General features: G+C 43.2%; 1 protein-coding gene across 4 annotated transcripts; it reads right to left on the minus strand.

Annotated features, from left to right (window-relative positions):
- Positions 1-81: 81 nt before the first annotated feature.
- Positions 82-25,752, minus strand: BROX (BRO1 domain and CAAX motif containing). 4 transcript variants are annotated; one of them, XM_083496139.1, is made up of 13 exons: positions 24,486-25,752; positions 18,485-18,623; positions 18,238-18,344; positions 17,617-17,713; positions 15,980-16,075; positions 13,074-13,146; positions 10,921-11,026; positions 9,164-9,253; positions 8,644-8,729; positions 7,850-7,931; positions 6,212-6,362; positions 4,832-4,991; positions 82-4,142 (listed from the first exon to the last, which is right to left on the minus strand). In XM_083496139.1, exons 2-13 carry the CDS (start codon positions 18,583-18,585, stop codon positions 4,056-4,058), a joined length of 1,236 nt encoding a protein of 411 aa, XP_083352265.1. In that variant the 5' UTR covers positions 18,586-18,623; positions 24,486-25,752; the 3' UTR covers positions 82-4,055. The 4 variants fall into 4 exon arrangements, with proteins under 4 accessions (XP_083352265.1, XP_083352264.1, XP_083352267.1 ...); XM_083496138.1 differs by lacking the exon at positions 24,486-25,752 and adding an exon at positions 22,602-22,756; XM_083496141.1 differs by lacking the exon at positions 24,486-25,752 and adding an exon at positions 21,850-21,904.
- Positions 25,753-26,008: the final 256 nt, after the last annotated feature.

Below are 26,008 nucleotides of genomic sequence, written 5' to 3' on the forward strand. Positions count from 1 at the left end.
AGCAAAAAGGTATTCAGAGGGGTTACGTGGTCCCACTGCGACATTAGGGATCTGCTGAAGAATTAACACTCGCAGCCTACAAACTGTGAACATGCTAGGCATTTTATTATTCCTACAGCTCCATCAACATACATGGTGCTTTACAGAGCAGTGTTTTAAAATCAATTGCTACATTTCCCATCAGATACATTTTAATTATGAGTGCATAAGGAAAAGCAGCCCAACATTCAGAAAATAATATGAAAATGTTCAGCTTGCATGTTAAGTAATTCATTCGTCCATAAAGTCCCAACCAGCTTCTCTTAAGAATGTTATGGCAAGCAGGGGAGCAAACCAAAGAAGCAAATCAGAAGTATTAAATGTAGGGAATGCATACTGATACTGAGTAGCTTATATCCTTCATGAGAAAAATGTCACAATTACAAAAGAGAAATCTATATACACTGGAGTGTAAAAAGATCATGCCTTGTTTTCATTAATTATATACATAATTATATATACTACATGACATCCGAGTCAAAATTATGGTAAAAGGCAAACAGAAATCCAAGAGCATGTTGATTCATTTCCATTCATACCACATTCTTGATATGCAGTCAAAGGCCACCCAAGCTTGGGAAAGGGACCAGGAAGATCTGTTAATTCCCTCTTGATACAGATCTCAACCAGCATTCCAGTAATGGCAAGATGTAAAGAGTAAAGTTTTCCCAACTCCAAAAAAGCAATCAGGAACTTTCAGCATGTGTTTTTGTATGCGAGTGTGCAAACATGTACACTAGGAAACCTTAAATACATAAACACAGCTGTTCTAAAAATAAACGGAATGTTTTTTTACTGCCAAGGATAATTTTGGAATCCCAAATCTGCAAATACGCTCACTAACATGCTGCCTCATTAGTGACCGGTACAAAAATCAGTATATTCTTCAAAGCATCTTGCAGCGCCAGCTAACATTTCCACAGATTTGAAGCAGTGCCTTTTCACCACCAGAAAGGCACCAACAAGTCAGAGGGTTTAGCCAACCTTACATTTTGTCCTGCTCTTTCCAGGCACAGGAATACACTTAAAAGCCCCATGTCTAAGCATTGGCTGTTGGGAGCTTTTTGCCCCACCAAAACATCAGTTCAGATTTTCTGTGGATTGCTGTTTGCTCTGACTGAGCTTTAAAGAACAGATTTTCACAGGGGAAACCCTGGAGCCACAAGAAAGGATGCTCAGACACAGAGCCTTAAAGTGTGGGCTGTGCCTGGAAAGAGCAAAAGAAAGGGAAGCGCCGATAAGCCCACTGGAATCACACATTTCTATTTAATTTAAAACTGGCTTGTGTACTGAAGACTTTTAACCCGTCATGTCACACCTATTCCTCCAATAGCTTCAGGAAGATCTTACCAGTCGGGAATGTGCAGTCAGAAACGGAGCGAGGGCAGCAGGAAAGAAGCAGAGTTGGAAGAAAAACCCAAGAGATGAAAAAATGGTGTACATACTAATGTATGTAACATACAAGGGCATCCACTACAAGCTGGAGTACTGGGCTGGGAATCACAACCCTGAGCACACAAAGCGCTTTGTGCAGTAGTTAGTGGCAGCTTCAGAGCAACCAAAGATAAGGGGCTGAACAAGAATAAGAACATGCAGCCAAAACTTCTTACACTGCTGGTTGAGAAACTACAGGTGGCTGAACCTGCAGGCATGTGGTCAGGGGACAGGGAGGACCCACCTGATGCAACAGAGAGGAAAAGAAGGTTATGGAATAAATAAGAGAATGAGAAGTATGGATGGTAAGTGAAAGAACGCAAAGGCAGCACTTATATGTGAGTTAAGCTCCACTGAAATAACTGACTGTTTACCTCTGAATACATACAACCAGGACTGAGCTATGAAACTTATTTTCTATGCTAAGCCTGGGGGCAGGTTGTTTGCCAACTCCTAACTGTTCATTAACTACATTTTACAAACTGGTTAATTTAAGGTTACTGACCAGAACCCCTAATAAGAACACAATCTACAGTTCCTTAGCACAATACATTCCAAAGATTTGTTAAGCCGTTCAGGCTTATCTGATCCCTATTAATCCCTGGCTGGACATGCTCCCGGTCTTTTACAAATGCCATGAGCTTCTCAGTGCATGGAGCATATTCATATATGTTTCCATACATCAGAACACTATTCTTTCATCCAGTGTGGTGTAAGGCAGCAGGAAGACCTCCTAAACCACTGGATGGTTTTAAATTTTGATGGAAATGAAGGGTCTGCACTTGTACTGGCATAGCTGGCACAAATAATAAAAGGAGCCCTGATGGGTCCAGAAAAAAGTCCATTCAGTCTAGTGTTCCATCCTTACCAAGTGAATATGGGAAGCCCACAAGGAGGGCATGAGCACAGTAGCATGTCACATCTTAAAGGTGTTGTTAGGCTTTGGTGAGGCCAGCCAAGCTGATACCACACCGCATTAAATAACCTTACTTTCTCCAAATACAGGTAGCGAGCCAGAGTAATCTACGGAGGACTCTGTTTATACAAATACATACAAATTCAATTGCAGGATGGAGCAGCAATTTTCCCAATCATGTGTTAATGGTAGTTGTTTTTACAGGACATTTTTCTTTCAAAGCAATGTTCTGCAAACCAGATTCTACTAGTTTCCCATAGCGTAATCCAAGTAGCTCACATACAGCAACATTCTTTTGTCTTGGCTCTCAAGAGTCAACATTTTTGTCTCCAGGTCACAATTCTAGATCTTTGAAATCTGCTGGTTATCCACAACCAGGGCCTCAGTCAGATTGGTAACGAAAAGGCGATTTATATGCGTTGTATATGCGAGATGGCGACGTGGAGTCTCGTTTTTCTCTACCTGTTTTCCCTGTTTAAATTTACAACTCATTTAACTGAAACACTTTTTTGATGTGTCTAGATGCAGCCCAGGTCTCTGAACGGAATCAGTACAGCCACTCTATTCCACAAACATCATCCCCATCCTCCATGACACATCTTGATTCTGCTTTTCCATTCTATTAGTCTTATCTCATTGCAGCTCCCATAACTCCACAATTTTGTTTCTCCTTCATCCTTTCTCTACACTTACAATAACCTTTTAAATTGATTTTACCCCATTTCTGATAACAGCAGTTGGCACAAATATCGAATACTTAACATGAATCCTCTTCATATTTACTACACAGATCTGCCATTATCTTCAGGCCTTCCCCATAATGTGTTATTTACTAGACTCTGGAGTGGGTAGATTTTTTTAAACACAACAGAGCAGCTTGATATTTATCCATGGCAGCTCTGCGTTCAAAGGTGCAAAGGCTAAATCTTGCTTAACATATGTTCCTATAATCTCTCTTCCCCAAGCGTGACCAAAATAAGACATTTTGTTTCCGTCAAAGGACTTCAAGGTAAAATACATTTCAAAAGCATATTTTACGTGTATTTCACTTGCTGTAATTGAAGTGTCAACACGGCATCAGTTGTATTCCTTCCAGGGTAAAAATTACATGAGCTAAAACGTTCTGTTCCCTTAGCAAGGTGAGGCACTATATTTCCATACCATTTCTTTAAATAGATTATTACTTTGATTCCCCTAGAAGTCTCCATTGCCTCAACTTAACATCCTTGCTCTTAAAATTCAGTACTATGAATTTGTCCTACCTTTTAAAAATGTTCCTCGACTTTTGTATTTTCAGTCAGCTCTTTTACATGCCACCTTAAAGCTTCTACAAAATTTCCTCCTGTTCAGTCTTCCTCCTTCGCAAAATACTGCCTCTCCCAAGACTCACCTGCTTCTGTTTCATCTCTTGTATTCACTATCATTTATTCCACCTTCCAGTGCAAATTCATCTAAACACTCACTTTCTATGCTGAGAAGGGTACATTTATGACAATTCCAATTTTAATCACTTAATTCTTCTGAAAGAGAGCTTAAAAGAAAAGTATCTATAAAAACTCGAAAAGCAGTGAATTCCTTTGTAGGATGAGAAAGTCCAGAAAACAAGGTAGATGATAAAAAACCCAGAGTTCACAAAATGCAGCTCACAAGGGCTATTTCAAAGCATTTAAGAGATCTGGCACCCAGTGTCTTTTTGAGGTTTTATATCTGGTTCTTTCACAGGTTTCACTTCCTCCTCTGGTTTTGGTTTAGCCTACAAATAAAAAGAAAAAAAGTGGTGTTACTGGAGCGCAAATGTTTTCTGTTTTTCTTTTAAATACAGATTTAAGCACTGTGGCTTTCAGAATCAAGAGACAAATAAGCCCCATTTGTGCATTTATATTCACCACATGAAAACAGCCACAGGGTGTACTATCAACGTCTGTTGCCTCTAGTGAGTCAGCTTCAGTCTATAAATTTGAGGGTAAAGGTTTGAAGTGGGGAGCCTCCACTTCTTGTGGATCTTCGTTCTCCAACTTGTGGAGGGCTGTAAACAGACAACAGGACTTGATAGAGCCCCAACCTTTCCCCTGCTCTTTTCACAAGAGCAACACAAATGCCAAAACAGGGCTAGATTACTCAGGTTTTTGTTTTTTTGAATTTGGTACACAAGAATGCAGAAGGCACTCTAAATTTAGGCCAGTTCTTCAGGTACTAAAAAAGTGCAGCTGCATATTATTCAATAGTGGTTTCAACCAAGGCATATTTTGAAAGCTTTTCAAGAGAGTAACATTTCGTGCAGGGAGCCCTTGGAACAAGGCAAAGATATCCAAGACACCGAAATCCAACGCTTTCACAGCACTAATCTCTATCAACACCATTCTTCCTCCACAAAGCAAGAAAGCAAGGTGATGCTGATGCAAAAGGTAACTCAAGTTGGAAAAAGCAGCAAGAATTGCTTACACTGTCCTCCTTTGGCCTTTTGGTGAGATCAAACGCAGAAAGGGCTTCTGAGGTCCAGTGTGCATGCAAAGCAGGGAACTCAAAAGCAATTGGCTCAACCAGACCATAGTTTGCCTTCAGCTCCAGCTGGGGAGCCTCTGGGGGAATCTTCTGGAAGTAACTGGGGAAAAAAACACCATGTTGGATTTTAGCAACCTCCTCGTTCTTCTCGTTCAGGACTCAGGATTCGTGCCACAAGGCAGTGGGCACAATTTAAACAAACACACCTCACAGTCTGCACATTCATTCCTATATCGGGGTGGGGAACCTCTGGCCCAAAGGAATAATTAGGCCTGTGCAGCATCCTTTGGCCCACCAAGCCATTTCTGCCAAGCTATGCCTACTGACCTACATCTGACACCATAAGTATAAAGTATACTTTATAAGTATACTTATGGGGCAAGTATAAATCTGGCTCAGCTGAAAGGTTTGCAGGCACTGCCAATCAGCTATGCTGAGCACTATGCAAAGCACTGAGTGAGGCAGCACTCTGAAAGGGGCTGTTGAAGTCCTTTTCAAAGCACTGGGCAAGGCAGTACAGTGGTACCTCGGGTTACAAACTTAATTCGTTCTGGAGGTCCATTCTTAACCCCAAACCGTTCTTAACCCGAGGCGCACTTTCGCTGATAGGGCCTCCTGCTGCCACCGACACGCAATTTCCGTTCTCATCCTGGGGCAAAGTTCTCAACCCGAGGTACTACTTCCAGGTTAGCGGAGTTTGTAACCTGAAGTGTTTGTAACCCGAGGTACCACTGTACTTTGAAAAGGGGCTTCTGAATACTCCTGTGGGTCAAAAAGGTCAACTGGCGCCACTGTGACATCAAGTGATTGACAGGTAGGCTGCTCTGCCTACTTGTCAAATGTGGCCTGTGAGGAGCAGGGGAGATAATGATCTCGCCCACTGGCCAGATCATTTTTCACTGGCCTGTATTTAAGGTCTTCAACACGGGATCACAACCCAAAAAGAATCCTGGAATGAAGATTTCACGAGCACTTCAGGCTGCTTATTTTATTGCTGAAGTTTTATTATAATTGGGAAATGGATAAAGCGTATGCCCTGCCAATTCCTTTTTTTAACTAGAGAATGAAGTATGAAAGAATATCATCTGCTAGCAGCCTTTAACATCATTACTCTCAGCCATACAAAATGGATGCCGATCTTCACACGTTCATGCGCACCCGTTAGCACTAATTTCCCACAGAACTTGGCAAGATCTACTTTTTAGTTAATATGTTTATGGCTTATTTGGCTGTTACTGTATTTCAAAAAACAACAAGCAAGATCACTTAAAAACCATGCAAGTATTTGTTGAAAGCACGGAAGAGATGTAACAAACTTACATGAATCCGTTCTCTCGCTGGCATTTTTCTAAGGTATTTTTCACCAGAGTTCCCAGTTTCCGAAAGAAGAGGTGGCCGGAAGGCTTAGCTGTAGTTCCAGGACCTTTGGTTTCACCATATTCTTTGCACAAAGCTTCAGCCTTGGCAAAAACTGAACAAGAAAACAACAAATGAGACCATGCTCTTTAATTATTCCTCTTTGTAAAAGCTGGACAATCTACTGTTTTCACCTGAAAGAAGATCTGAAATACTGAGAACACAATCATGGACATGATTTACACTTTACGCTTTATAGAACGATGACATGTACTTGGAGAAATGACAACAAGCTGAACAGTCACAAAGTGAGATGGTTGCTTTTTTACTTTTGCTGATTGTTCTACATTGGCAAAAAACAAAAGACAACCATTGCATTTCCCCCTATGTAAATCATTCTAGGCTTTTTTAAAGCTGAATCTCATATAGACGATTAGCAGATACAAAATCTGACTATCATATCTTTGTGGAAAATACTTTTGGCAACACTTATGTTACAATTTTGCTCGGGTACAGTGCAGTCTTTCCTAGACTAATGATTTCTCCGCACCTATCAGTTTGGCACAGGAATATTTACCACAGCAAGTCCCAGACCTATTAAGAATGTTCTGAGGGAGATTTAAGTGACACTGATTCTCTGCATTTATGAGCAAGACTTTGGATGTTTTGATGTGTGGTAAATAGAAGGTAAAATCCCATATTTTCCGGAAGGGAGGGACAAGGTACAAAAGAATGTAAGAGCAGGCCTGCTTGATCTGACCCAGGGCTACACCTTGTCTAGCATTCCATTTCTCAGTGGCCAGCCAGATGCCAGGAAGACAGGCGCTCTCTCCCACTGTTGTCACCAAGAGCCATTTCCTCCATTTCCAATTTGTCTAAACTTATTTTAAAGTCATCAAAAGTGTGACCATCACATGTTGTAGAAACAAATTCCATAGTTTAACTGTGTGCGGTATAAAACAGTAATTTCTTTAGTCAGTCCTGAAATCTTCAACATTGAGCATCTTCAAATGGCTCCCAGCTTTAGTATTACAACAGAAGGAGAACATCATCTCTCTATCTGGTTTCTCCTCACCATGCATAACTTTATAACCTCTATTATGTCCCCTCATGTTAAGACATTTTCTTGAACCAGCAGCTCCAAACATTGTAAGCATTGCTCCTGCTGCCTGAACTTTTTGGTTGCCCTCTCTGGGACCTTTCCCACCTCTAACACGTCTTTTAGAGGTGAGTGATCAGAATGGGAAACAATATTCCAAGTTTGGTCACACCAATCATTTGTATGCAGGCATTATTATGTTAGCAGCTTTGTTTTTTACCCCTTTCCTAATGATCCCCAACAGGGAATCTGCATTTCTCACAGATGCCAAACCCTGTGCTGACACTTTCATGGAGCTAAATGCTAACAATGCATTTTACCATTTTAATGTCCATTCAACCAGCTTGGAGAAAACTTTTTGGAGCTCTTCCTAAGATTTGTTTTTGCCACCTGAATAATTTGGCATCATCTGTGAAAGCCTGGCCACTTCATTATTGTTCACCCTTAACTTCAGATTATTTATGAACAAGTTTAAAAGATTTTTTTTAAACCACCATACATACATTTTTCTGATTCCTGCAAAGACCTAATGGCTTCTCCACATTTATCACCGGCCAGGAGTGTTTGACCATGGTAGCAGTAGGCCTGGTGAAAGAATACATTTGTTAAACAATTATGACATGGGTAGGCAAGCTAAGGCCCGGGGGCTACATTAGGCCCAATCGCCTTCTAAATCCAGCTCGCGGACGGTCTGGGAATCAGCATGTTTTTACATGAGTAGAATGTGCCCTTTTATTTTTTATTTAAAACGCATCTCTGGGTTATTTGTGGGGCATAGGAATTCATTCTTCTTCTTTTTCCAAAATACAGCCCAGCCTCCCCACAAGGTCTGAGAGACAGTGGACCAGCCCCCTGCTGAAAAAGTTTGCTGACCCCTGAATTACGACATGCTGTGGAGCAACATTAAAATGCCAGTTGCTTCAAGGGTTGAGGTAGAAGAGCAGCAGAATCATGACCTGGGAAGCATCACCAACAATCCAACTGGAGAGCAAAAAAGCAGAATACGTACAAAGTGCATTTCTGTTCTCGTTCACAATGCACATCTTTATTTGAGACAGTATGCAATTGCCACTGTCCACTGCAGCAGAATCGTACAGGTAATGGATTACTGCTGTGGGGACAAGATGCTGGGCCTGATATATTACAGGAAATTTAAGAGCATCCTATCAAAAACACACTCTTCCTGAAATGTACTGCTTTAAATAGAACACAAAGCTTTGATTGCATTCTATGCTAGTATTTTATGGCCCTTTGGAAATCTTCTTGAAATGTTTATAAACAATGACAGAGCACTCACATAGGCCATATAGAAACATGACTTCAGCTGAAGGTATTTTCGCCACTTGGTTGTATATGCTGGGTCCAGACTGGATAACATTTGATCTGGAAGGAGAAGACAGCATTACATTTACAATAGCAGTCTATTCACAAAGCCATCCTCTTACTGTGACTGCTGAGACCCTAATTTGGTATGAAAGCTCTAGTTACTCTGGGAACTGTCTTTTAATATTCATGATTGCAAGATACATCTAACTTATTTGGAGAAAACTACAGCAAGCCAATTAAGTTCTCAACCTAAGTTTGTTTCTTGCCCCAGTTAGCTATAAAGAGGGAAAAGTAAACATTATCAAGTCAGTCTACTTTCTGGAATCATGGTTAACCCAAACCAAGACCCTTCTTACCTAAATCTGAAAGCCATGGAAATCATTTACTGTCCATAATATTTCCTTGGTATTCTTTCAACGCTTAGGAGCCTGTACTTTAGGACTTGCTTAAGAAGCTATCAAGAATTCATACAGCAGTGCTTTCTGACATACCTGCTCTTTGATAGAAATTAGCTGTTTCATAGGCCAGAGCAGCTATTAGACCAGGATTGTGTTTCAGTTCAATAGCTCGGGCAATAGTCACTGAAACAAAAAAATAGATATGCTGAAGCTATTTCCTGTAGTTGATGGAGATTAAAAGTATAAGTGAAAAATTGGCCACAGAAGTCCTGTTCAGAAATAAAGAAAAGGTAACATGTTTCTAACAGGTGAGCCGCACCGGATGAACAACACACGACGCCTCCTGCAGGAACAGACTAAAAGGCCAGTCTAGTCCAGCGTCTTGTGCTCACAGTGGCCAATCAGATGCCTCTGGGAAGCCCACAAGAAACAGAACTCTCCACACTTGCAATTCCCAGCATATGATATACAGAGATACACTGCCTCTGACAAAGGAGATAGAACACAGCCATTGCGGCTACTAGCCATTGAGAGCTTTACCCTCTTTTTTAAAAACCACCAAAATTGGTAATGATCACTACATCTTGTAGGAGCAAATCCCCCAGTTTAACCAGACACTTTGTAAATAATTTGAGACCCTGAGACCCCTGCCCCAATTATTGAAGGAAATCACTCAAATACCAGGCTCTTCTATCTTAAAGTTAAACTGAATTATTCATAGCTGCTGGTAGAAACAGGAAAGGTCAGGTTTCACAATGAAAAAAGGTACAAACATTGCTCATGGCTGAATGTAGCTAATTAAATTAGCAAAAGTGATATCATGAGTAATAGAACTGGACAGATGCCCCAAAGCTAATAACACGGGCATTATACCAAAGATCAGAATAATGTTCTAGTATAGTTGTGCATATATGTCAGAATGAAAAGGATGGGAACACAGGTGTTCAAGCCAGAATAGAAATTTGAAATTACCATGTCAAGAGCAATGTCAGAACATGAGGATGTCAGCAGTAAACCTGTCAACCTCTCCTCTATCCTATTACTGCTCAGCTTACTCAGGGGCATTTGGCCAGGTACTTTATCAAAGGCTCTTGAAGGTCTTAAGTACATGACGCTGACCGGCTCACCTCTATCTATATGCTTGTTGACACTCTCAAAAGACTCCAAAGGACAGAATTTAACCTCACAGAAGCCATGCTGATTACTTCAGCAAGACTTGTTCTTCTATATGCTTGGTAATCCTATATATCCAGGAGTTTTTTCCAGAACAGACATTAAGCTAACCAGATCCCCTCTGGATCCTGTTTTTCAAATATTCCAGCAATTGAGTATTTCCATTTCCAAGGATCAGAAATAGAAATATTCCTTAATTAACTTGATACAAAGGGAGAAAATCAGTTAAATAAATAATCTACTGAGTTTCATAACCAATGTTTTCAAATCCATTATGAGGAAGGACCTTAGTCCTGCATGGAGCTTACAGGTTTGATTGTCGGTGTCTCCAATTATTGGGATCAGGTAGCAGGTGATGAGAAACGTCTCTAAATCACTGGGAGCTGCTACCAATCAGAGTAGACTACATTCAGCTAGGTGGACAAATACTGGCCAGGGGCATCTTCCTATGCCCCTAAAATATCTGGATTTTGCATTATTACTATATAAAATCAGCCCCACTGCATCAGGCCAAAGGCCCATCTAGTCTAGCATCCTGTCCTCACAGCAGCCAACTAAATGCTTACAGGCAGCCCACAAGTATGAGGTAAAATGCCAAACCACGTTCCACCCTAGAGTTCCCCAGGAGAGAAAATATAAAGAAATCCAGAGAGAGCCCTTAAAAATTTAAGGAGTACCTTCTTGGGCTTCAGCTTGGCACTGGATAACGTAGGAATCTATCAGTCGGGCTTCTAAATCTCTTCCCTTTTCTACAGGAGTGATCAGCTTAGGGATGTGGCTTTCCTAAAGGGGGAAAAATGTCATTTAAGATATGTTTGAAGTGCTATAACCAAACAGAGGTAACATCTGAAGGAAATGACCAAGGAGTAATGAGATCACAGGTATAACCCTGGACTGGTTCTGGGATGGGCACTGGTGGCACTGTACTTCATTGCTTCTGTTCTTACCTTCTGTATGATTAACAGAGTGGCTTTCAGATACTATTTGGCTGCCCCCTGGCACTTCTGCTATGGGGTTCCCCAAGGTACCATCTTTGCCCCCAATGCTTTTAACAAACCACTGAGAGTAGTCATTAGGAGACTTTGAGCAAGACGTCACCAGGGACCTGATGACACTCAGCTCTACCTCTCTGTTACATCTAAATCAGAGGAGCCTGTGCAAGTCCTGGATCAGTGTCCAGAGTCAGTGATGGGATGGATGCAGGAAAATAAATAGAAGCTGAATCCTGAAAAGATTCCTGAAGGAGCAGGCACATGATTGTTAGTACAGGTAAAGGTACCCCTGCCCGTACGGGCCAGTCTTGACAGACTCTAGGGTTGTGCGCTCATCTCACTCTAGAGGCCGGGAGCCAGCGCTGTCCACAGACACTTCCAGGTCACGTGGCCAGCGTGACGAAGCTGCTCCGGCGAACCAGCACCAGAGCAGTGCACGGAAACGCCGTTTACCTTCCCGCTATACAGCGGTACCTATTTATCTACTTGCACTTAAGGGTGCTTTCGAACTGCTAGGTGGGCAGGAGCTGGGACCAAACGACGGGAGCTCACCCCGCCGCGGGGATTTGAACCGCCGACCATGCGATCGGCAAGTCCTAGGTGCTGAGGTTTTACCCACAGCGCCACCCGCGTCCCTCCCACATGATTGTTACATATTATTATTTTTATTTATTAAACCCGGTTTCTAAGCAAACTAGACTTTTAGCATCGCGGCACCACTATTTTAGAACATGCTTCTATTGAAATCAAACAGGCACCTACAGTTTTTATTTTTCATTACTTGTTGTTGAAAAGATTATTGTTTTGACACAGCTTTTTATAGAATTAATTTGATCCATTGCTGAGTCATCTGTTCTGTACTTAATACGTTTATAATATTATGATGTTTTAATGAATTCATTGCACACTGCTATATTTTTCACATGTATTGTGGGTTTATAAATAGTCTTGCAAATAAGTAAAAGTATTGTGCCATTCTACTTCCAAGCAAAGGAATGAATTCTCCGACTCTGTGAAGTGTATGGAGCATTTATGGCTACCATGGAATTCCAGAGGTATGTGGATCAACAAAAGACAGTTGCTATTAGATCAGGCCCCACTAGTCAATAAGTCATTCCAAAATTGAGAAACCGCATGTGGTATAGTCTCTCTAGGGCTTGACTGCTTGCTTGAATGCACCCTCACATCAAAATCTCCTTGCATTAGGAAGATTTGCCCTATAAACTACAAAAAGAAAAAAAGACAAGCTTCCAAGAGATTTGGAGTGCATTTTTGAAGGTGCATTACTCAAGAGTAATATCTACACAACTAGAAGAAGTGGGAAGCACAATGCAGGGATGAAACCCTCTCCAGTTTAACAGTTTTTAATTTGGGATTCAATCAGAGCAGTGGCACTCGTTTATCCTAACCTTTTTCTGAGCATGTGAGCCTGAACAATGAAATGAGGGCAGGCTGGGGAAAATTGGGCAGGGGTGGTTGTCGGAGGGAATAAGAGACTGTTCTGTTTACTGTAATAAGGCCAAACCCTAATAACCATCTCCTCCCCCCTCCCCATTGTTTAGCTTGTTTTCCATGCATACAAATATGGTGATATTGGAATGCCTTCAAGCAATTCCCCCATATAAATCCTGATGTGCAACTATCCCATGGTGGGTATTCCACAGACTTTGTTCTTCGTTCTCTAAATTAAGTTACTGTATAAAAGGAGGGGAATCAGAACATCCCCCAAAACAAGGGTTATACTGACCAAAAACAAAGCAAGAACAAAAACACGATCTTCATAAGAGGGTATACGGTGTGTGTGTTGTTTTTGTTATTTAAATAAAATGGGTTTGTACCTTTAAGTGTTTGAAAATCCCAGCTGCTATTTTCATACTCCTGTGGACATCTTTTGCTTCATCTTCGGTTATGCTAAAGGAGGAGCAACAAATTAGTACTGCAGCTCTCCAAGGATATTAAACATCACCCGAATTTACTCCCATTTAACCTCATCAATTTTCCAGAATTCTCCTTGGCCAGGTTTATTTCTAATTTCTATTATCTCACCCCATTTCAGGAGGGATCGCTGTAAATAACCTTTGTTTTAAATGTCTGATACAGCTGAGACAGTCAGAAGGTAAAAGCTGTCTTATACCAGATCAAAGTACAGTCATACCTTGAGTTGAATGTGCTTTGGGTTAAGCGCGTTCAAGTTGTGCTCCACGACAACCCAGAAGTAACGGAGCGCGTTACTTCCGGGTTTCGCCGCTTGCGCATGTGCGGAAGCGGCGAAACGCAACCCGCGCACACATGCAGTCGTGTCTTGCGTTCTGTTCGGGATGCAAACGGGGCTCCAGAACGGATCCCATTCGCATCCCGAGGTACCACTGTAGTTGTGTTGTGTCTAGCTCAGGATTGTCTGCACTGACAGACAGGCAGGGTCTCAAGCAGATGCCCTTCCCATTTCTCACACACTGATTTCTTTCACTAAGTATGTCAGGGATGGAACTTGGAACCTTCTGCATGTAATGTGTGTTCTGTCACCGATTATAAACGTCAGTCAACACAGCCCAACAACTGCAGCTCCAGTATGTACCGTATTTTTTGCCCTATAGGATGCACCGGCCCATAGGACACACCTAGTTTTTTGGGGGGAAATAAAGGGGGAAAAATTTATTTCCACCACCCCCCCAGCCGCGGATATCTGCCTGAAGCGCGGGGCGCTCTGCTTCGGCGTGCTCTGGGCAGTAGGCGGCTATTCACAGCCTAGGGAGCCCTGCGGGATAGAAGAGAAGCAGCGTGCAGGGGACACAGTGACTGAGGCCATGATTTGTGAGAAGGCCAAGGCCTTGCACGCAGACCTCGTCCGGGAACAGCCAGGAACCCCAGGCGAGCCAGAAGTCTTCAAGGCAAGCAGAGGCTGGTTTGACCGGTTCAAGACGAGATCTGGAATCCACAGCGTGGTCAGGCATGGAGAGGCTGCCAGTTCTGATGTTCCTGCGGCTGAAGACTTTGCAGCGGAGTTCCTGGAGGTTGTGAAGACGGAGGGCTACGTTCCACAGCAGGTCTTCAACTGCGACGAGACCGGGCTGTTTTGGAAGAGGATGCCCAAAAGGACTTTCATCACTCAGGAGGAGGCCAAGTTGCCTGGCCACAAGCCCATGAAGGACCGTCTGACCCTGCTCTTCTGTGCCAACGCAAGCGGCGACCTGAAGATCAAGCCCTTGCTGGTGTACCACTCGGAGAACCCACGGGCCTTCAAGAAACACAAGGTCGACAAGGAGCAGCTGAGTGTCATGTGGCGATACAACAGTAAGGCTTGGGTCACATGTGTGCTGTTTGTGGACTGGGTCAATCTTGCTTTTGGCCCTGCTGTCAAACAGTACCTGCTGGACAACGACCTGCCGCTGAAGGCTTTGCTTCTGATGGACAATGCTCCTGCTCATCCTAAAGGCCTTGAGGAGGACTTGTTGGAGGAGTTCAGCTTCATCAACATCATGTTCCTGCCGCCTAACACCACGCCACTGCTCCAGCCGATGGATCAGCAGGTCATCGCCAATTTCAAAAAACTCTACACCAAGGAGCTTTTCAGGCGATGCTTCGAGGTGACTGATTGCACCACCATCACCCTGGAATTCTGGAAGGACCACTTCGACATTGTCATCTGCTTGAAGATGGTCACCATGGCCTGGAAAGGGATCAGCCAGAGAAATTTGAATTGCGCTTGGCGCAGCCTGGGGCTGGACTGTGTGGCACCAAGTGACTCTGATGCAGCAGAGTCAACAGTGGTGCAGGACATTGTTGCCTTGGGGAGGACCATGGGCCTGGAGGTCACAGAGGAGGACGTCAGCGAGCTGGTGGAGGAGCACGACCACGAGCTGACCACCCAGGAGATGGTCGAACTGCAGGCAGAGGCTGCGCAGGAGCAGGCCTCGCTGGAAGAGGAGGAAGCAACTGAGGAACGGCTGTCCTCCAAAGAATTGAGGGACATTTGCCTGAAGTGGAAGGATGTGCAGGCTTTTGCAGAGTGGAACCACCCTGACAAGCACGTGACACGTGACCTTGCGAACACTTTTGATACAAGGGTCATGTCGTCTTTCAGGGAGGTGCTGAAAAGGCGGATGAAGCAGCAGACCATGGACAGGTTCTTAAGCAAGAAGCAAAGAGTGGAAGAGGAACCTTCTTCGAGTGGTCCCCCAGAGTCTTAGAAAATGTAATGTACCCTTTTTTGATTTTTAAATGTATTTCTGTCATGTTTATAAAGTTTATTTATTTTCCCTTAAATTTTTGAACTGCTCTTTACAGTATGTGTGACTTTAAAGAGCAGTTAATAAACTGTTGTTGTACCAAATTTGGCTTTGTTTGGACTTTTTTTGACCATAGGAACGCATTAATTGATTTTCAATGCATTCCTATGGGATTTCGTGCTTCGCAAGACGAAAAATTCGCTAGACGAAAAAACTCGCGGAACGAATTAATTTCGTCTTGCGAGGCACCACTGTACCGAAAACTCTGAAGGAAGGGGAACCTGGAGCAGGGGCTCTGATGAGAATATCAGAGGAGGGCAGGCTCAGATAACAATAGGCAGTCCTTCAGATATGCTGGTCCAAAGCCAGATATGTGCTTTATATAACCACTATATATGCTACTTCACAATTTCATCTGTTGGCTTAATTGATGTTTCCATGGGCTTAAGCACAACTAATGCTGCACAGGAAAAGAGGTAGATAGTTTAGAAGCCTATTACTAAAGTGAGAATACTTACTCTTCTTTTCCTGCCAACCTCGATGCATATTTTGTGTACCACAAAGCCACATTAAATCCCATGGAAATTAGTTCAAACACAGCATCTTGTTGGGCACTAAGGGACAAGGGAAGAGAAAGAAAGAAAAATATAAACTCAAATGTTTTTTTGCATCAACTACAACACACTGTTAAGTACTCCACCTCTCTTTTAGAGACTTCTAAGGCGAACAAACAATCTAATGTTTAGTTCCTTCCTCACCCTCCCATCCCAAATCATGTGAGCAAACCCCAGAGTATTCAAATGTACGCTCCTCACATAGATTTCAGACAACTTGAAAAGGATAATTGTTTAGTCAGAAACAATTTACGCTTTGTTTTAAACTGGATTAAGAATGGTTGAAGCATAACTCTTGTGCAAAATCCAAGTCTCCATCAACCCCTCCAAACAAAGCACAGAATAGCAGTCAGAACTTTTACAGTTCCCTATAAAGAGCAACTGAGAATGTACTAGTTGGTGTTTTAAATGGAACATTTTATCCTAAGCAGAATTATTCACATGCCCTGTAAAGATAAATTTCATATGAACTAATCTTCTTTTCTCTGGGGTTCTATGATAAAAATTTATAATAATAAACTATTATTTATACCCTGCACATCTGGCTGGGTTTCTCCATCCATTCTGGGCAGAAGGGTTTGCAATTCGGGGGGGGGGGGCTGCAATTACCCATACAAACACCCTAAACATGCAGATATTGTGGAAGACCAAATCATAGGAGAATATATATAAATATATATTTGTTTCCAGGCATCAACAACTTGCCTAATCATCGTGGCTTGGTTTAATGTGAATAAGCAGTGTGCTCCAGCATTCTGCTGGAAATGCAAGTGCTTTGTGCCCCTCGTTCCTGCTAAGCCAGAGAGGAAGCAAGTCATTGTGCGGCTTGTCATTAGTATTCATTTATAAAAATATTTATATACCACTAATTCATAAAGAAAATCTAAGCAGTGTAGAACTGTACAATCCAGCCTCTCAGTTACCAAAATATGGACTACTTGAGAACCCAGGCTTACAGGTTTTTTCTCTTGGAACAAAGGATAAGTCAATCAGCTAATTAATAATAATAATAATAATAATAATAATAATAATAATAATAATTTATTATTTTTACCCCACCCATCTGGCTGGATTTCGTCAGCCACTCTGGGCGGCTTCCAACAAAATATTAAAATACAATAACCTATTAAACATTAAAAGCTTCCCTAAACAGGGCTGCCTTCAGGTGTCTTCTAAAAGTCTAGTAGTTGTTTTTCTCTTTGACATCTGGTGGGAGGGTGTTCCACAGGGCGGGTGCCACTGAGAAGGCCCTCTGCCTGGTTCCCAGTAACTTGGCTTCTCGCAGCAAGGGAACCGCCAGAAGGCCCTCAGTGCACCTCAGTGTCTGGGCAGAATGATGGGGGTGGAGACACTCATTCAGGTATACTGAACTGAAAGGATAAAGCCCATCAGCTGATTTGATGTAATTTTTTTTATAATTTATAAAATGTTTTAAATTATATTTTTACCACTGGGCCTTGAAAGAAAGGGCATGAGATAAACAGAAGTAATAAAAATAGTTACAATAGGCACTGAAAACCATATTACATGTATGTAAGTACCTTGGTACTTGTCCTTGCAAGGTGTCTGTCCACTTAAAATTCTGAATATATCTCAGCTTGCTATCCTGTGAAGAGTCATCCAATGAAACTATAAAGCCTGTTAAAACAAACAAACTCCTCTAAAATTCAAAGTAATTTTCAAAACGATGATCTTGATCTTCAGCAATTGTTCCTTTGTCTACTACTCAGCCTTATATACGTAATTTGTTTATATGTGGACTTTCACTATTTAATAGCCCCCAAGATCTACTCCACTGGGCTAATTGGAGGCCAGTTTTAATACTTAATATTGTACTGTACATCATCTTCTACAGGCTTGTTGCATAAACTGACTAATAAATATATTAAATAAAATTGTTTCATTATTAGGTGGGAAAGCAGAATTAAGAAAGCTATAGAAGTACAGCATTTACCTACGGGTTTCAAATATGTCAAATACATACACTAGACATATGAATCTCTGGGCCACTGATCTACATATCATGCCCATTGGGCTAGTGTCTCATTTTTATCTTTTATTGGCACAGCTGAGAATTTGTGCTCTCTATGCCAAGCACAGAGATTTATTTACTGAAACTACTAGTAACCAGAACAACTATGCCAGCTGCACTGATATCTTACCTTTCAAGAGTGAAAAATAGGAATCAGTTGCATTTTTCATCATATCTGGATTACAACTAAGATCTGTAAAAAGCTCCAAGAGTCGGCTTCGTGATAATCTTAGATCACTGCATTAAGAAACACACCAAAAACACAGTTCAAAGACAGATACTTTGGAGAGATTCAGTGTTGGAATGTCTCTTATTTCAGTACTTGCAAATGCATGTTGTATGTTGAGAAGCCCCACTGATTTTTTAGAACCACTTACTTGCAAATCTTTGTTGCAGCTGGAGTGGTGGCTACCCCATAGTAATTGAATGAGACAGGAGCTGTAGCCTTTAAAGGGTTTCGATGAAACCAGTGAGTCATTTCTGAGTGTCTCCTGCAGGTTTAGAACTACAGCAAGCCTGAAACAGCAAAGGGAAGGGAAGAAACTAGAGATTATAAACATAAATACCAATCTTCAGCAAAAATAATAATGATAAAGTATCTAATTACTTAGAAATAATTCTTCATTGCAGGAAAGACTTAAGGGTACAATCCTAGACACATTACTACAACGCAAATCTCCCTTACAATTTATGTACTGTATTAAAATTATTTGTATATTGTCTTGCATTTCCAAACACAATAAAATAGTTACAGGGCAATAAAAACGGCAACATTTAACAAAATGTAACAATAAAAGCTGTATCAGTAAAACATCCATTACAATTACAGTTTCCAGATATGCCAGGAGTTAGTATTAACAGTCAAAAAGAGGTTGGGTAAAAGGAATGTTTTTAGTGGCTGGGGGGAGCATCTAATAGTTGGTGCCTGCCTGATCTCCAGAGCACTTACTTCTGAGAAAGGACTGCACTATATGAAACATCTACTCTATTTTTTAAAGTCAGTATTAGCTAAGGTGGCAGCACGGAAATGCTTAACCCTTTAACACCCAGTTTAATATGACTAGTGCAGCAGAGATATACTACATAGCAATCACTCATTTATCACATGATATACTTCTGCAGAAGGACAAATCTATTTTAAGTTATCTTTTCCAGTTTTCATAAGATAGGCATTGTTCTGGAATAAACACAATAACACAATAACCACAGCTTCAAGAATCTTTTAAGAGGCAAGAAGTACAGAGCACTCATACAACTGCATCAGCTAGATTTGCTACTCAGAATTTCTATCAATGGGGCCATTATTAACTTGTCTTTTGTATCTGTGAGTTCATGCTAGTCCATAAGATGCCTTTGTTTTAGTGTCAGAAATATTTGCTTAGAACTAGTTTAATATTTGCTTAGAACTAGTTAAACTGTTCAGATCAGATATCTGATTGGTTTTTGTTGTAAGCCCACTCCTGCATTGGTAGATTTGTTCAACTGTGAGGCTTACATGTATGTAAAAAAGCACCCAACCCTTTCACAAGCTTAGCCTACATTAAAGCAGAAGAAAGTCTGCAGGTGCTGCTTTTGGAAAAAACCAATATTTCCTAGCAGAATGGACTCATAGTACAATTAAATATTAAAAGCAAGTAGATTGTGATTAGGATAGTTAAAGCAACACTTTGAACAATCTAATTACTGTAATTTCACCCCCACTGTGTTTTTCAAGAACTTAAGAATGGGATACCTTTACAACAGTTGCCCCAGACAAACTATATTTACAGAAAGCACTTCTATATAATTAGAATTTGCTTGTGCTCTCTTGATTAATGCGTATCACTTTAGAGCATTAAGAAACTTCTGCTTGAGTCTATTGACTGAGATGCTGCACAACTACTAAACTTATACTGTACAACATAAATGCTGATGTTCATCTAATATTTCTTAGCAAGCTTCTTTAGAGCAAAACCCTCAGTGCAGGCTTCCTTTACAAATAACATTACGGAATCTTTTCCCATTTGTAAATGGCATAAACAAGGGCTGTGATCCAATGTACATGTGAAGCTATGTACACGTATAGTGAGAACACATACAGCTGGTATTATCTTTGAAAGTTCCATTGTAGGCACTTGCCTAGCTCAAGAAGCAAACTGATTTTAAACTGTAAAGCACCTTGTCTGATCCGTCATGCAAGAGGCTCCAGCAAAAAATATAAAAGACACACCCAATTGTGCATGTAGTTTTCTACCATAACAGCACAAAGGTTTAAAACCACAGCCCAGGTTCTACTCTAACACCATTTTGCATCTAACATCTATTTTATTAATACAGTTCTTAAAAATAAATATTGTCCTTCTCAAATTGGTTATTTCAGTCCACCATTACAGCTTAATGCATATGTGGATGTTTAGACAAGAAGTCACACTTATAAGGTCAGGACTGGTTAACTGAACTATTAACCAATAGTCATAAAAACACCCAAATAATAGCCTAACAATGCAAAAGCCACTACACTGACCTCTGTTTCATGCCAGAGAATCATAGCTGTCAACCTTCCCTTTTTTTGCGGGAAATTCCCCTATGCCAGCACCATTTCCCACTGCTTCCCGCTGCTATCCCGGATTGTTAGATATCCCGTAGACTGTCCCCAGGACAGGTGAGGCTGCTAATCCCTTATTTTCAAATCTAAAAGTTGACAGCTATGCGGAGAATCTTGCAAGTCCTCAGTCTGCTGGATGACCATTAGGCTAAGCCAGTGGTTTTCAACCAGTGTGCCGTGGCACCCTGGGGTGCTTTGAATGATGGTCAGAGGTGCTGCGGGCAACACTGGCCTCTGTCCCTCCCCTCCTTCCTCTGATGCCCTCACATCTCTGCCTCCCAAAGGCTTTCACAGCTGTTTATTGCAGTTGCCCTGGCTACCTTTATGGAAGGTGGGCAGCTCAGAGACCAGGGATGACTTTAGCAGCTGCCCAGAGAACTCCCAAGGAGATGGGAGAGCAGAGGAGGCTGAAGGAAAACTCCACAAGGGAGGGTGTTTGAAAATGGTGAGGCACTGCCAGCTCTGCAGGCAAGGGGTGACATAACTGGGCTCCTGAGCCCCATGGTGGTGCCACAGAAAGAATGTAGTTGGTTAAGGGAGCCATAGACTCAAAAAGCTTGAAAACCACTGGGCTAAACAAAAGGAGATTACTGCATGCTTCTCCTCAGTCTGGGACTAATGAGAGAATGGAAGCAAATTGGGATTGAAGAGGTGTTCCTGATAGCACATATACCCCTCAAGGATCTTTTAAGCTGTTAGATGTCTACCTCTTCACAATGCAATATAAAGAATCTATTGGGATACTTAATTTGGAGCCTCTGACCTAAATCAATCACTTCACAGAACTATTTAAGCCATGAACAGGAAAGAGCCTCCACCAGGTTAATAGGGTAGCTCATTAATGGAGGAGGAATATGTATCATCAGAGATGTTTTCCCCGAAATCTCCTGTTTACCACACACACACTTTCCATGCAGTGTCTCAGAGGAGTCAAGGATGGCCATCATCCGCCCCAGCTTCACACCAGAGCACTATAGTGACCAAGAAGATTTTCCCCATCGCTTATCCCCACCTCACCTCCGTACAAATGTTTGCACTGAATCAATACTTTTCTACCCCAGGGCAGCAATCCTTTACCTCCCTACTGGGCAACAGGCCCCAGTGAACTCAATGTGACTTACTTCTGAGTAGACATGTGGAATGAAGGAGTGCACATACCTCCCTCAAATCCCTGTCAAAACTTAGCAGATTGAGAAAGGCAAAGTAGTGCTTCTCTACAGGGCGTGGCCATCTTTTGCTTATAAACATTACTTCAAAATAAAAAAATTCCTTCCAGTAGCACCTTAAAGACCAACTAAGTTAGTTCTTGGTATGAGCTTTCGTGTGCATGCACACTTCTTCAGATACACTGAAACAGAAGTTGCCAGATCCTTCTATATAGTGAGAAGGTGGGGAGGGGTATTACTCAGAAGGGTGGTGGGAATGGGAGATTGGCAGATAGCTGAGATGAGCCTGTTGACGACTCTGCAATAGGTCTTACAGGAAAAGGCAAGGGGTGAGAAGGTGAAAAATGGCTTAGTCATGTATAATGAGATAAGAATCCAATGTCTTTGTTCAGACCAGGTCTCTCCATGGTTTTAAGTTTGGTAATGAGTTGCAATTCATCATACCAAGAACTAACTTAGTTGGTCTTTAAGGTGCTACTGGAAGGAATTTTTTTATTTTGACTATGGCAGACCAACACGGCTACCTATCTGTAACTGAAACATTACTTCACTCGTCGCAGGCCCTGCCAAGGGGAATCTCTTCCCCGTCTGGCCTCACCAACACACAACCGGGCCAAACACCGGAGTATTAAAAAGGGCACGAAGTCGCGCCCCGCCAACCCTCCCGCGTGTGTGTTGGTGTCTCCCCCATCACCGGCCGCCTTTCTCGGCCTTTCCTCCCCAGGGCGGGGCTGCTCTGTTTACCTTCTCTCCGCCAAGCTCTTCCTGCTGCGCCGCTGCTACGGCAACCACTTCCTGCTTGTGGGTGCGGGAGGAAAAGAAACCGAGATATAATAAGAAGGATCCCGGGCGGAGCAGCTCCTCCACTTCCGGCGCCGGCTTCTCCTCCCGCCGGTCTCTATGGTGCTGCGCGGATCCGGGAAGCAGGCGCGAAATGGCCGCGCCGGGAAAGCCGAGGGAGTCGCTCGCGCAGCGGAGCGGCCTCCCCCCCCCCCCCGCAGTAGCCCGAGCGCATCGATACCTCTCAAGCCTGCGGAGGAGGAAGGGGGAAAGCGGATCCCCACGCCTCGCCCCTGTCTCTTATTGCTCCCAGACGGAAAGAGACGAGACTGCGAGGGAACCCAATGGGATTTTGAGCCAGCCTGCACCCGATGGCCTTGCCAGTCTGTTCCTCAGACAGGTTGCCATGGGCTCAGTGCAAGACACATAGGTTCCAGTCTGGCTTGGATGCAAACCTTGCCGATTAATGGGTGATCTACTTGCCACAAAGTGTAGAGGCTTAATAATTTTCCTGCTATGGTATCTGCCACCCGCGTGCATTCTGAGGGACTCATCCTGCACAGTTTTTTCCTCTCCTCTCAACCCCTGATAAGGAGCCAAGACACTATCAGCGGGGAAAGGTTATTCATGGCCTGCTCATCGGTTTGCTCCAGGACACTTCTTATATTAACTCACTGCGTTGTAAACTATGGGTGTCAAAGTTGCTCAGTGTTAGAGACCGCAATCGGGGGGTGGGCGAGAGGCTCTGCACAACTGCGGTATCTGGCGCGGTTGCGGCAATCCATAATAAACGGCTTGCTCCGAAGTAGTCCCGTTGACTACAGCAAGACCACTTTGATCTGGAATAAAAAGTTGTAGATTGCGATCTCTCTCACGCGAGCTAATGACCACCACGAACTATCAATTGTAAGAGAAAGTAGGACAATATTGTTCCATCCTTCCCTTTTGTTAGTGCAACTGCCTTAGGCAGACATAATAGGGAATAAAGGGGGGGGGGTCCTGATTTTTTGCGCGATTCAGGCTACAATCCTATGCCAATTTACTGAAGAGTAAGCGCCACTGAACGTAGTGGGGTTTGCTTCTAAGTAATCATGCGTTGCATCAGGCTGCGGACTACCGTGTTAATACGAATCTTTGTCCACGAGCTTTGTTCCCAACTGTCTTCGGCTGCGGTCATCCGTGAATTTACTTTTAAGGTAATCCTACCTGAAACCAATGGGATTCATTTCCTAGGTAACTAAGTTGCTAGAACTCTTAGAATTATCACATGGAAGGTAGGAACTTGGGTTTAATTGAAGATTCAATCCGTGCCCATTGAAATCAGTTCAGTTTGCTTTGGAGACAGAACTGAGATTGTACTTCCTATCAAAAGGATTTTAATAGCAAAGCAGGAAATGGATTGTTTAGTGAGGGGAGAAGAGGGGGGAAACGCAGCCTGAAAAATAGAACAAGCCTTCGAGAAGTGAGGTCTATGCTTAGCTAGGCAATAATATACATACTGTACAAGAGTAGACAAAATAAAGCCAAGGAGGTGGCATTAGAAGGAAACTCCCCAGTGTACAGAAGTTCTCCTATGTCCACATCCACAAATATCCCCTACACAATATAAGGATGAAAACATGCCTTCTTAGCACCCTGTGTCTAATTCTACATGAAAGCATCGGGCTGTCGCGGTGTTTTGAGCCCTATCTGAATGCAATGGCACTTCCGTGTAAACATTTTAAAGAGTGGAAGGAGACAGGGTACATACCGTTGTCTTTTAGTTCGGATGCTGGTGTGGAGGGGTTGAAACGCAAGATAAACGCACATTTTTCGATAATATAAATAAAGTCTGTCTGTAGCACTCACCTCTACCCACGACGGATTCGTTAGCCCACTTATATAGACCCAGATGTGGTGGTAAGCAGGAGCGTGATGACAGGTTGATCCAAGACCTTGTCAATAAATGCGCTAAGAGAGACCCTAAATTCCCGAGACAGATCTACTAGCCGAAGATCACGTGTCCTCCCTTGCCCTGGCAAGAATCAGGTAACGAGGCGGAAGTGCTTCGGCTGGTGCCATCGTAGAAATTGGGCGGGGCGGCTGCTTCAGTAGCGACGACGCCTGGAGAGTCATACGCAGGGTTAGGTGCCCCTTGGGGAGGTAACGGCTGAAGATCGGGAAGCAGAGAGAGCATGTAGGCTTTTTATCAAGGGAGCTCGCCTCCCGATTCCCTCTGAATGCCACAGGGCAGAGCCGTAATGCAGAAACGGGGCAGTTAGTCTATCATCCGTGTCTCTATGTAGCCGTGGCCTTTTTTCTTTGCATTGGTTGCCCGGCACGTTGCCCACAGGAGGTAACCACGCCCACGCGCCCCTCCTCTGCCTCCGGGTTTGAATTTGAGTTTTCATGCGCGCTGTGGAGGGGTGCAAGCCCCGACGAAGTGCGTGTAAGGCAAGGCGCCTTGAGCCCCAGCTGAGCGCTGCGTATTGGTGGAGAGGACAACTCGATTACATTTTTCCTATAATAATCCTATGGATTTTGTATGTGTCTGCGTGTATGCGAATATCTGTATAGCCCTAAATATAAAGTGACATGTAGGGAGCATATAGCTTCTATTGCAGGGCCTACCTTTAAACTCCGCTAACAATATAATCCCCGGGGGGAATTCCGTCGGGCTACTACTGCCTATTGTTCTACAAAAGGAGGGCGACGGTGCATTAGATGCGCAATTACGCCTGATGCTAAGCCTGGACTACACTGCTGGGTTATGGTCTCATGCGCTTACATACTCAACTGCTCACCTGCCGGTATGGGGAAAGGGACACCAGACTACACTGGAGGGCTGTCCTAAAAGCCACCCTCTCCCAATTTTTGACATGGAATAACAATGATCGCTTGCGTGCGCACATAGAAATGAATAAATATTTCCCGCAAGAAATGCTCGAGCTCCATCACGAGCCCTGTCTTTGCTTCTGCCGTTGGATCGCAGCCTCCGGGGAAATGAATTTCTCTGCTGGCTTCCTTGGGAAAGCCCAGCGAGCCCCTTCCTTAGGTTGCCGTCTTTATATGCTCACTGACCAGGGAGTTAAGCCCCGTGGAACTCAAGGCGGCTTTACTCCGGAGTGGGAACAACGGACTGGCCGGAGACCCCGGCACATCCAAAGCCGACGCTCGCTCGCCAGTGTCACAGCGGCTCTAAATGCGCCGGAGAGCAGAGCAAGGAAGGCTGGTCGGGCACAACCGAGCGTGATGGCGGGGAGGCGGAGCCGGCCCAGAGGCGGCCGCCAGGTTTGGTTGCGGTGGCAGATGGGCTTGGTCGGTGACTGAGTAGCGGTGCTGCAGGCTTTGGACGGAGCGGCGGTTGCCCGGCGCGAGCCCTCCTCCTCCTC

The sequence above is a fragment of the Podarcis liolepis genome (genome assembly GCF_965112155.1).
Source record: "Podarcis liolepis genome assembly, chromosome: 3".
Lineage (NCBI taxonomy): Eukaryota > Metazoa > Chordata > Lepidosauria > Squamata > Lacertidae > Podarcis > Podarcis liolepis.